This window comes from Typopeltis vanoorti, chromosome 11, assembly GCF_054136105.1.
Source record: "Typopeltis vanoorti isolate ZY-2024b chromosome 11, IOZ_Tvanoo_1.0, whole genome shotgun sequence".
Taxonomy (NCBI): Eukaryota; Metazoa; Arthropoda; class Arachnida; order Uropygi; family Thelyphonidae; genus Typopeltis; species Typopeltis vanoorti.
This window is the reverse complement of record NC_143559.1, coordinates 120,461,758-120,474,142: the sequence shown is the minus strand read 5'-3', so window position 1 is coordinate 120,474,142 and position 12,385 is coordinate 120,461,758. Positions and strand designations below refer to the sequence as shown.

The 12,385-nt window shown below is 35.1% G+C and overlaps 1 protein-coding gene across 5 annotated transcripts in view; it reads left to right on the top strand.

Moving 5' to 3' along the window:
• The window catches only part of LOC150102005 (WD repeat and SOCS box-containing protein 1-like), a 269,640-nt gene that overhangs the window by 23,343 nt on the left and 233,912 nt on the right, over positions 1 to 12,385 (top strand). For all 5 annotated transcript variants that reach the window (XR_016549016.1, XR_016549015.1, XM_090400168.1 and 2 more), the window contains exon 2: positions 3,119 to 3,224. Coding sequence is in view for 3 of the 5 variants with exons in the window: in XM_090400168.1 (XP_090256294.1) it covers positions 3,188 to 3,224 (37 nt within the window). In the remaining 2 variants the exon portion in view is untranslated. The remainder of the gene's footprint in view (positions 1 to 3,118; positions 3,225 to 12,385) is intronic.

Here is a 12,385-nt window from a genome sequence, read left to right as displayed (position 1 = left end):
ATCCAAAAGAGATTTTTTGCTGTGTAGGAAGTAAGAGAAAGAATGATTATGGAAATATAACTTTACCCGGTGCTGATAGCAGGAAAGTGACAGAAGCAGAAGAAATAGTGCAGTTACTAAGTGATCACTTTACAAGGATATATCATCTAGGTGGTGATTTTGCTGAGGTAACAGAGATTGATTTGAGCATTGAGGTAGATGAACTAGACATACTCAGTATATTGAAAAATATCAATGTGAATAGAGCAGTAAGCCTGAATGCCATGTCCTGCTTGTGTGCTATGAGAACGTGCGAGTGAACTGGCAGTGCCTCTGACGAACTTATTTAAGTCGCAGCTTTGGCATGGTTCCAAGGGAGTGGAAAGAGGGTAAGATAGTTTGATTACATAAAGGTGACCCCAAGACAGAAGTAGTAAATTACAGACCAATTAGTATCTCTGGAGTGGTGGTTAAAGTATTGGAAAAGTTGGTTACAAGTAAAATTCAGGAATGGGTGGATAGGAATGTAATAATCTACAGGGACAGCATGGCTCTGTAAAAAGTAGATCCTGCCTCTGTAATTTACTCACATTTTATAATAAGGTGCCAGCAGAATTGTTTCAAAGGAAATGGCTACACTATGACTGCTGGACTTTGCAACGGCATTTGACAGAATACCACATGGAAAACTATACATAAGTTAGAGCAAATGGGAATGGATATGAAGCTGGGGGCATGTGTGAGGGAGTGGCTGATAGACAAAGACCAAAGAATATTATATGGTGGAGTGGAATCTAAGGGAATGAGGATGAATAGTGGAGTGTCTCAAGTTTCTGTGCTAGTTTTGCTACTCTTTAATTTGGGTATTAATGATATAGAGAAATATTTAAGGTGTGTGTGTGGGGGGGGGAAGATATTTAGTTTGCTGATGATGAAAAGCTCAGTAGGGCAATAGTTGATGTAGATATCCTGCAGCATGATTTAAATAAATTGGCAATATGGACAAAGGATAATGATTGTCGATTTAATGTTGTAGAATGTAAAGTTGTGCAGTTTGGGTTGAAAAGGTTACATATTGTGTATCACATTAATGGTACACGATTGCAGGAAATGAATAAGGTTAGGGACTTGGGGATTAATGGTGGGTAGAGAGTTGAAGTTCAGAGGGCATATTGCAGAAGTTGCCAAAATAGCTCAAAGAATTATTTCCATGTTGAAAAAAAAATGCTAACAAAGAGAGTTTATAAGATTCTGATTCAGCTGCGTCTTGACTACTGTGTGTGATTTTAGACACCTGGGTGTTTTGGGGATCAGGTAGTAGAGATAATTCAGAGACAAGTAACCAAGCTGGTGATGTCTGGAATTCTTCCTCTGAGGATAGGCTGAAGCTGTGTGAGTTGCAAGTTTAGTTGATAGGTGGAAAAGAGGGGACACAATAGAAACTTATGTTGTTAAAGGGAGTTCTATAAGATTAACATGAGGGATATATTTCATGGTGAGTGAGTACACTCACAACTAACGCTGGATTTGCCAGTGTTAGTTGTGAGATCCCTGACAGTGCTATGATAGATATAATGTATATAAAGGTTCCCTGATGATGAGGCTTCTGATGGAAGTTTTTTCACTTGGCTATGCTATTACTTATATATTTGGTTTAATCCTTTATCCAAGTGAAGTATTTTCAGGACTGGGGCAACTCGTGGCAAACCTTTGACACACATTGTCCCTGAAAATACTTCAGGTGCAAACTTTGTTTGCTTACACTTGGATAAAGGATTAAACCAAATATATAATTGAGGCTTCTGACTCCATGGAGATACCTGTATAATAATAATAAAAATTATCAGTGTTTATTTGAAATGTTTTTTTGTGATAACAGGTTGGAGTGTGTTGCCTGTATGCTCTTTGTGCAAAGAATTTAGCCACTCTGTAAGTAGGATTACTGATGTGTTGACTTCAAGCTGGAGTGTAGTGTTACTTTTGTGGATTTTTCGTATCTATAAATGTCTGGTAGGAATATGTAAGAGTAAAGTTGGAGAGTTGTTTACTGTGGCATGAATTACTTTTTTTCTTAACTTTTCTGTTTTGTAGGTTCTTCTTCTAAATGTATGCCTAATTCTTAAATAAAATTCAATTTAGAATTACAAAAGAATTACAAAAGACTTTTTTTGGATACCATAATCACCAAGTCTACCAGATGGTTTTCATTCCTTCTGTCTATAGCAAGCCCACAGTGTTGTAGAATGTGCTACAAAAAATTGACTCAATGGATCACATCCATAGGAATCTAAAACAAGATAAATCATATACTTGGCAATATTTTGTTTTATTTACCAAGTCATCTTGAAGAAATGGTATCATGTGGTGATTACATAACAGCATTTTTGTCATACTGATGATAGTGCTATGCTTCCATTTATTGCTTTGTGAAATGGAAAGTGGTCTCTTCCTGTTGTGCATTCCCCCCCCCCCCCCCAGTCTGGTAGTAAATAGATGATATCTTTCCATAGGGGCTTTGTTGCTTAAATTTAGTTAAAATTTCTTTAAAAAGATTTTAATAAAATTCATTGCTCAGAGGGAGATATCATGTAACACTATAACTCGCATCACATGGATTATTGTCTATGTTGGATGCATAAGCATTGATAAGTCATAGTTTCATGTAATAAGTTTTATTGAAATTAAGTATATATATGGTATGGAATACATTTGTTTATATATATATATATATATATATATAAACATCTATTCTATATATATAAAAAGATAAGCAGAAATTTGAAACGTTTTTATGTCATGTTTTTTTATCTCTTTATTGTTTTGAAACGTCCAACAATGTGTTTGCCTTCATGAGACAAACACATTGTTGTCTCATGTCTCGAGTCATCAGAATTGATTGAAGGAGAACTGGCTTACCAGTCCAGAACTCGGGGGGGATTGGGCAGCATAGGCACCGGGGGGGGGGGGGGGGGGGGGCAGTGCCCCCCCCCCCCCCCCCCCAGTATATATATAAAGGATCATGCAACAGATTTTTGAGTTGCTTGTTTAAAAAAAAAGTAGTAATTAAAACAATGATTCTAAATGAAAATAAAAATTATCTTGTGAAAAATAATTATTCTGAATTTCTTTCTTTATGCAGTAACATAAAGGCACTCAAAAAAAGAAAAAAAAAAAGACAAAATCCATCTTGTTTTGAAGAGCTCGTTGAATGGCAAGTTTCAAGAACCGAACTAGAGATGAAATTGGTATGTTTTTGCTTGGATATGTTTAGTTTGTTAGTAGGGAGAAAAAATATTTTTTAAACAAATCTTTGGTGTGTGTGTGTGTGTGTGTGTGTGTGTGTGTTAGTTATTTTATTAGATGAACCTTTTACCGACCTACAATCTATTTTAGCATTACATGATGGTTTCTAGATCTTCATTTGGAAGTATATTGTTAGCTGTGCACAAAATATTAGATTTTGAATGAAATGTTTCTTTTTGAATGAAATGAAAAGTACAATTCTCTGCAAAATAACATGAAAGAAGAAAATGAAAAAAATGTATTTGCATAACCTCATAAAAATTATTATGGAGAAATTCATCAGAATATTAAACTAGCAGATGGTGTTTAGGACAAGAGAGGAAAGCCTAATGGGATGTAACTTCTGTCCTTCCATGTTTCTGCCTCTCTCACATCCTGATGGTACAATGATAACATCTCCCAAAGATGAGGCAGACTTCTTGATATTAGCTTTTTCTTCCATCTCATATAGACAACGAAAGCAGATTTCTTACCATTCCACAGACTGTCCACAGAATGCCTCCTCTGAAATTTTGCCAGAAAGATATCTGAAAAATAGTAGCCTTGATACCAATAAGACTTTTGGCCATGATAATATTCTTCCTGTTGTACTTGTGCTACAGAACTCTCACCCATCTTGCATCATCTCTTCAATCTGTCATACTCATTTGGCATCTACCCTACAGCATAACAGCAAGCTTTCCTCCAACCTGTTCCCAAAAATGGAGATAAGTTGACCATCAAACTGTTGTCCTATTACTCTGACCTCAATACTTTCAAAAAGAAGGGAAAAGATCAACACCCAACTGCTTCACTACCTAGAGACTCACCAATTACTTAGTGATCATCAATATGGATTCTGCCAATTCTCATTCCACAGCAAATCTCCTTATCCTCACCCACCTTTGATATGAAATGGAAAAGTTTAGAGAGACTCAATGGTCATGGTCACTCTTGATATTTCCAGGGTATTTGATCAAGTCTGGGATCGTGGCCTTCTTACCAAGCCACCATTCTACACTATTCCTCCTCTCCTTTGCAAGTGATTGCTAGCTTCCTCTCCAGTCATTCACTCTGAGTAATGGTGAATAGTTTCCTTTCATCAGATTTTTCAATTAATTTTGATGTACCCCAGGGCTCAGTACTCTTCATCCATTGTATTTTTTCCATAGGAAAATGAGTGTTTTTGTAGTATATTAGTGTAGATTTTAAGTGTATTTAGTATTTTATAACATATTTTATTAAGATATTTCAACAATAGTTTAAAATGGCACCAAAAATGCATAGGAAAAGTGATGCTAAAAAGAGCACCGCAGGTGAGAACAAGAAGGCTGGCCCCCACTAAAGAAGTTATTGGAGTTGTGGAGAAGGTTAATGAAAATGAATTAACCTTCAAAATAGCAAAATTAAAGCAGGTCATCAGAAAAATGATGCTAGAATTACAAAAAGTTGGGAAGCGTTTAAATGAGCGTAGGGAGAAAATGAAAATTAATCAGTAAAAGAAGAAACAACAAAGCATGGAAACAGGTAAGTCAAGAAATAATGGAAATCAGGTAAGTGATGTTGTTGGTAAAAAGAAAGAAGTTATTTGGTATGGTGACTCTATAAAACACCTGAATGCATTTGGTATCAGAAGTCAAAGGACTCAGCTGTTTTTTGTATTCTTTGTTTCAGTCATGCATATTAATATGTTAATATGGTACTTATCCAATTCTTCTGCTAGTTCTATTTCTTTTCCATTGATACCTCTAATGTTGATAGTACCAATCTTGAACTCTGTTGATGAGTTGGGACATGTTCTAGGATTTGTTCCAGTAGCTGATTTTCTCTGTTTGCCCTGGTTCCCCGATGAAAACAATGGGGGCATTGTTTAACCAGGTGACTCCCCAGCTGGCATGAAATTCTATCGTGTTGTACCATCATCATGGAATTACTTTTGAATGGTTATTTCGTTGTTATTCATTTTCACAATACAGTATGTAATAAATTTAGTTTAATCCTTTATCCAAGTGTGAGCAAACAAAGTTTGCGCCTGAAAATATCTTCAGGACCGAGGTAAGGTAGTACAACACTGGGCAACTCGCAGCAAAGGTGGATCAAGATCTCAACTGCTTGTCTCAGTATCCCCCATAATGCACAGCACATATCCCTGTGGACATGTATACTGCTATGCATTAAGGGAAGGGCCACTACCCATACTGGTTTCGACCTTTATTGAGGTCTCGTCAGTGGGAGCCAGGCCCAGAGTCGAGATAATAAGGCAGAAGCAATAGTAGAGGTCATCCTTACCTATAGGAGTTGCCAAAAGGTGTGCCACCTTAAACTTTCAAATAATGCAGGGTGGTCCGTAAGTCATGGAACATACCGTAGAAAGGACCTGTCTTTTGTGAAGCCGAAAATAGAAAGCATTTATGTGATGTGGTTTTTCATAACTAATAATAATAAAAAAAAAAATCTGGTGATGTTAAAAATTTATGCAGTTTCTTTGCAAAACTTTCTACAGCATGTTCCATGACTAAAGGACCAAATATAATTTTTTTTTTTTTTTTTTAAATTACTTATTGACTGAGCTGTAGAAGAGTCTCTGCAGCTCAATCATAATGACTTCATACTTTGGTTGAAAAGTTCTGAGTTTTGTAATTCTGTCTAGGATGTGAAAAACATTTAGGTCTTTTCATCTGAAGATGAGTTAGTAGGTTTCATATGGAGATGGCAGGTTTTCATCATGCTAGACAGACAAACCTCCAGTGTTATATAGTTGACAGACATAGCAACTCTACAGATAGGATTAACCATGAGTTGTAAATCAGCAGTTAGAATTGAAGGAGGTACAGGAAGATGGTTTGATGTTAAGTCAGGTGTACGACAAGGGCATACATTATTTCCCCTATTATTCGTCATCTGTTTGGATCATAAATCAATATTAGAGATGTTGGTCTCAGTTCTTTACTTTATGCAGATAATGTTATACTTTTAAATAAATCCAGGACAAGTTTGCAGGGTTCCTTGATCACAATGAATAACTGCTGTAATAAATTTGGTATGAAAATCAACATTAAAATGATAAAGACAGTGAAAATAGGCAGGAACATTGAAAACATCAACTGCATCCTGAATGGAGAATCTATAGAACAAGTAAAACATTTCAGCTATTTAGGCACACTTTTTAGTGAAGATGGCAAATTAAATTTGAGAATAGACAGTAGAATTAGCAAAGTTGGTATGATAGGAAGGAAGTCAACTGAATAAATTTATGTGGAATAAGAGAGAGATTAGTCAACACAAAACTAGCTGTATATAAAACTGTTCAAACCAATTTTAACTTATGGATCTGAGGGCTAGGTTAGAAATAAAACACTTGATCAAAGACTGGAGACCTCTGATATGAGAGTTCTAAGAAAGATTAGAGTGAACAGATGGCATCACTGGCAATATATTAAAAATGAGTATATTAGGAAAGAACTTGGCATTGTTAGCATTCAGGAATGCATTAGCAGAGCTAGTCTCAGGTGATATGGCCACTTAAACAGAATGGGAGAGGAAAGATTTAGCTAAACATTCTTTGCCAGGATGGCAGGAAAAAAGACTCAGAGGAAGACCAAGATGTAGATGGATTGATACAGTAAAAAGTGCCTTAGAAGACAGAAATATAAGATCTGATAATATTAGTGTTGACAGATAACAGGCTAATCTGGAGGAAAATTATTGATAGGAAGTTTCTAATGATGTAACTTATGTAGTACTATCATATGATCCTGTACATCTCCTGACGGTATATGTCAGGAATTTGATGCTGTTTTCATTGTGATATGGAAACACTAGAGAGGGTCCAAAGATGAATAACCAAAGTGGTATCAGTACTCTGGAATGTTGATTATGAAAAGAGTGTTTGTGAGAATATGGATTAAAGAGGTTGGTGGATATGGGGGGAAAAAGAGGAGATACGATAAAGACCCTCAAGTTAGTTAAGGGATTCTATCAGATTAAGACTGAAGAAATTATAAAAAGAGTGGATGTTAAGTTGGGAAGATCAAACAAAAGCAAGAAAATCCCCAGGATTGACGGAATCAGAACAGAAGTTTTTAAAAATGCTGGATACAACACATATATATTCCAATTTCCTTATTGTAATGAATCGAGCATTAAATACTGGAATAAACCTCAACAATGGAAACAAGGCCTTGTCCCTATACCCAAAATGGGCATTCTTAATAAAATGGATAACTACATAACTATCAGCCACAGTTAAAAATCTACAATAGAATAGAACCTCGCCTAACACCACTTTTAAGAAAAAAGACCTAGCTGGATTTCTAAAATTAAAAAAAAAAAATATATTAGAAGAGATACACTGCATCAGAAGAATCATAGAAGGTTCATGTGATAAAAGCCTACAACTCATTTTAACCTTTATAGACTTTGAAAAAGCCTTTGATAGAAGCAGTGATCAAAATATTCAGCTTCTATGGTCTTCCATCAAAAATCATATAAGAAATCTCAGCACCTTATAAAGATTACAATGCTACAGTAATGTTTAAAACAGAAACATCTGAATCCTTTTCGGTGATAGCAGAAGTCCTGCAAGGTGATGTCCTGGCATCTTTCGGACCATCAACACAGAAGATTTTGGTTTTACTACCCACACCTTGCAAATAACTGATCTTAACTTTGCTGACGGTGTACTTATTGATACAGAACCAACAAATGCGCAAAATCATCACAGTCTGCTAGAGGCACAAGCTAAACTTATTGGTCTGCAGATCAACATCCAAAAGTCCAAAGTATTCTCAATAGGTTATGAAAACCTTATATTCTATATCTACAATAGACTTAGAAACAGTAAAGGATTATCAATATCTTGGATTGTACATCAGCAGTATATAGAAAATATTACAAAACATAAACAGCTGGCTCTAGTCTTCCATAACAAACTTCATCCCATCTGGAAATCATCATTAAAGACGAAATCAAGTCTATACCATGCAACCAGCAGATCCATCTTCTTGTATGGTTCTCAAACTGGACAATAAACACCAAAGACACTGCAGATCTAAGTTTGGATCTACATGCCTCAGACTAATCTTTGGATATGCTTGGATGAACCATATCACTAACTCTACTATGCTAAACCTGGCTAAGCAAGAACCACTTGTCAATATAGCCAAAAAAATTACGAAAAAAAATATTACAAAACATAAACAGCTGGCTCTAGTCTTCCATAACAAACTCCATCCCAAATTCAGATGATTTGGACATCAACTCAGACATCCTGAAGTCTTTTTTTTTTGGAATCCCTCATTCTATACGAACCAGAAGATGGCAATTACCTTAGAGCAAGACCATGCAAACAATTTTGGCAATACATCTCTGAAACCATCAATAGACTGAACTGTAAAACTCCATCCGACATCTATCAGTTAGCTCAAGATAGACTTGGAAGACCATAATTTGTAATCTTTAATTATTAATTTTGATGTAAATCTCTTTTCCCTTTTCACATTTTATCATATATTGTGAATAAACTATGAATGAATGAATATAAAAGAAAATGTAAAAAGCAAGCATATTTGATAGAAATAGGAGATATTAAAGATCCATCCGTATTTCATAGCAAAAAAAAATACATAAATAAAATTTAAAAAGAATTATTATATATATATATATAATATATTTGGTTATAAGGATTAATCTTTAATATCCTCTATTAAACTTTAATAGAGGATAATTTAACATTGCTAAAATAAAGCCTTTGGCTCTATTTCGATTATTAAAAACAAGTATATTTTCAAATATGGTATGATCAGCTTGAGTTTTTTTTTTTTTTTTTTGTAATAGATTTCACGGTTTGATATGAACACAGATGATTAAGAAAAATAACTATTTATTAACTTAAAAGCTAATATTTCGCTGGTATTATATCCAGCATCTTCAGAGCACACAACACAAAGTTTGTTACAAATGCAAAACAACCACAACACGTGTAACAGTGGGGCTAGTAAAAGTAATTGCAGCATGCAACACAAGACTAAAGTCCTAATATGGCGCCATCTAGGTTTAAAAAAAAAAAAATCACAGTTTTTAATAGTAGTCCAAATGATAGTCTTAGAAAGTTTGAAATAAAATAAAAGTAATAAATATTAATTTGGTCTTAAGATGACTGTCTCCCAAATCTTTGGTAGATTTATACAGCCATACTTGTTAAGGTTTGGAGTTTGTTTTAAGGCTTCTGTTGATTCCAGGAACAACCTCTCTGACTTGTAGAAGCTTCTGTGCATTACTTTTGTTTCTTTCCAATTGATCCTGTGTGTAGGGGTATCCAAAGCATGGTCTGCCAGACCCGACTTGCCATAGCAAAGTGTCAGATATATTTTTTGTGTTCACTGAGGTAGATGTCCACAGTTCTTCCGTAGTAGGCTTGATGGCAAGAACAGGGCACTTCTTAGACTTCTGGATGTGATAAAGGAGTGCATTTGTCCTTTGGTGAACGGATGAGAGTTGCTAATTTTACATAAGGTTTAAATACTGTGCATAGTTGGTGTTTGTTAAGCACCCTAGATATCTTTTCAGATGTGCCTTTAATGTATGGGATGGTGATAGTTTTGTTGTAGTCTTCTGTGGTAGATAGAGGGGATTTCTGGGTAGCATTTAGTATGTTATCTATTTTATGGGGATTATAACCGTTGGTTGAGAAGGTGTGTCGTAGGTGAGATAAGTTCAGCAGTGAAAGCAATGTTATTGGAATAGATTGCTCTAGCTCTATGGGTTAGTGTTTTTAAGATACCGTATTGTTGAGAAGGGTGATGGTGTGATTGTTTGTGTAAGTATCTCCCTGTATGTGCGGGTTTTTTATAAACCAAAAATGATAAGGAACCTTCTGGAAGACGTGTGATCAGTGTGTCCAGGAAGGGTAGGCAGTCATTGGCTTCTAGTTCCATTGTAAAGTGGATTTTAGGGTACTGGCTATTTAGATGCACTAAAAATATATTCAATGTGTCTGGGCCATGTGGCCAAATAGCAAACACGTCATCAACATAGTGTAACCAGAGACTAGGTTTGAGAGTGGCTGTGTTGATAGCTAATTTTTCCAGATGTTCCATGTAGAAATTGGCTAAGGGGGGGGAGAAAAGAGCGAATCCATAGTTGTCCTATCTAATTGTTTGTATATTTTCCCTTTCCAAGTAAAATAACCTGCCTGTACTGTGAATTTAAATAGCTGAAATATATCTGGGGGAAATTGTGAATTTAGTAAGTTAAGTGTTTCATTAATCAGTGGTACATTAGTGAATAATGAGGTGATATCAAAACTCACCATTAGGTCTGAACTATTTAAGGTGTGGTTTTCTAAAATACTTTTTAGGTGGGTAGAATTTTTAACAAAAGAGGAAGAATTGTTTGTGTAAGTGGTTAGTAATTTGACTAAATGTTTAGCTAGTTTATATGTAGGACTGTTTATACTATCTACAATACGACGCAAAGGTGTATCTTGTTTATGTATTTTGGGAGCACCATATATTCTAGATGTTTTAACGTGCAAGGGTTTGAGTTTTTTGACAATTTCTTTTGGCCAGGAAGTGACTTTGTTCAATAACTTGTACACCTTATTCTTTTGTGAGTTGGTGGGATCTCGATTTATGATTTGATATGTAGACTGGTCTTGGAGCAGTGTATGCATTTTGCTTTCATATTCTGTTGTATCCATTACTACAGTGGCGTTACCTTTTGTCTGATTTTGTTATTGTAATGTGGTTATTATTGCGTAGTTCTTTTAGAGCTATTATTTCTTTATGTGGGATATTATTTTTGGGAGGCTTAGAATAGATAAAGATATTGGCCACGTCTAACCTAATATTGTTGGCTATAGCTGGAGGCAAGTGGTAAATCCTGTGTTCAACGGAAGCCATTATTTTGGTTTTAGGCACAATTTTAGGAGTAACTGCAAAATTGTGTCCAAGACTTAATACACTCGTGGCCTCTTTGGATAAAGTTGTTGATGATAGGTTCACAACACCGCCATCTTGATGAAATTGTGGCCGCTACATAGCACTGCGTTGCTGGAGGATTTCAAATTTTTTCCGGTGTCGGTTTTTAACTTTAGCGAATTCTTTATTGGCTGTCGACTCGGAGATTCTATTCAAGATATCCCATAGCTCCAGGTTCAAAATGTCAGATATATCATGTAGTACACTGATGGAGGAATTTATTTTTGAAAGTTCTCGGCGAGTAGCGTATACTTGTTCTCGTAATAGTGCTAAACTCGCTCTTTTATAAATACGTTGGGCTTTGGCCGAGTGAAACGTTCTTAATTTTCATACAGTTTGGTATCAAATTGGTATCTCGGCTGTGTTCATATCAAACCGTGAAATCTATTACAAAAATGTCTGACGAACACATAAGCCTATCCACACAATCAGCTTGAGTGTTCATTCTTGTTTAAATATTCCAAAATTTAAAAAAAATGGGAAAAGTTTATTAAAATGAAAAATTTTATACATGTCCATTTTTTTAAGAATGTTACTTTTTTTTAAAAGGACTAGTGCATATATATATATATATATATATATATATATATATATATATGAAACGTACTATTAACTCGGGGTTGGGATATGTTCATTTTTTAAATTAACTGACTTTCAATAAACACGAACAACGAAGGCCACCAACATGAAATAGATTGGACATTGACTTCAAACCTACACATCAGCCATGATGAAATAGAGCGCCGCATTGTAGAGTCAAGGGAAATCACCTTAGACCCTTTTCATTTGAATAATAATCTTAGCTATAATTTGGCAGACTCTTTCAACTCTACTATTAGATACTGGAGATCGCGTGATTCCACACACGCACAGGTGTACAACAATAGAACTTTAACTCGGACTGTAGTTCAAGCTCATAACTGTAATTTACAGTCGAATATTATGGCTTTATAGTTGTATAGCTTTAGAGTGTGTCAATGTTAATTTAAGTGTCTTTTATTGTCTTTCTATGTTCTTATCGCCTGAAGAAGTCATTTTTGACGAAACATGTTGCGTTTTTTTCAAATAAATGTCATTGTGTTATAATTCTCGGGTTTAAGTCAGTTAATTTAAAAAATGAATATATATATATATATATATATATA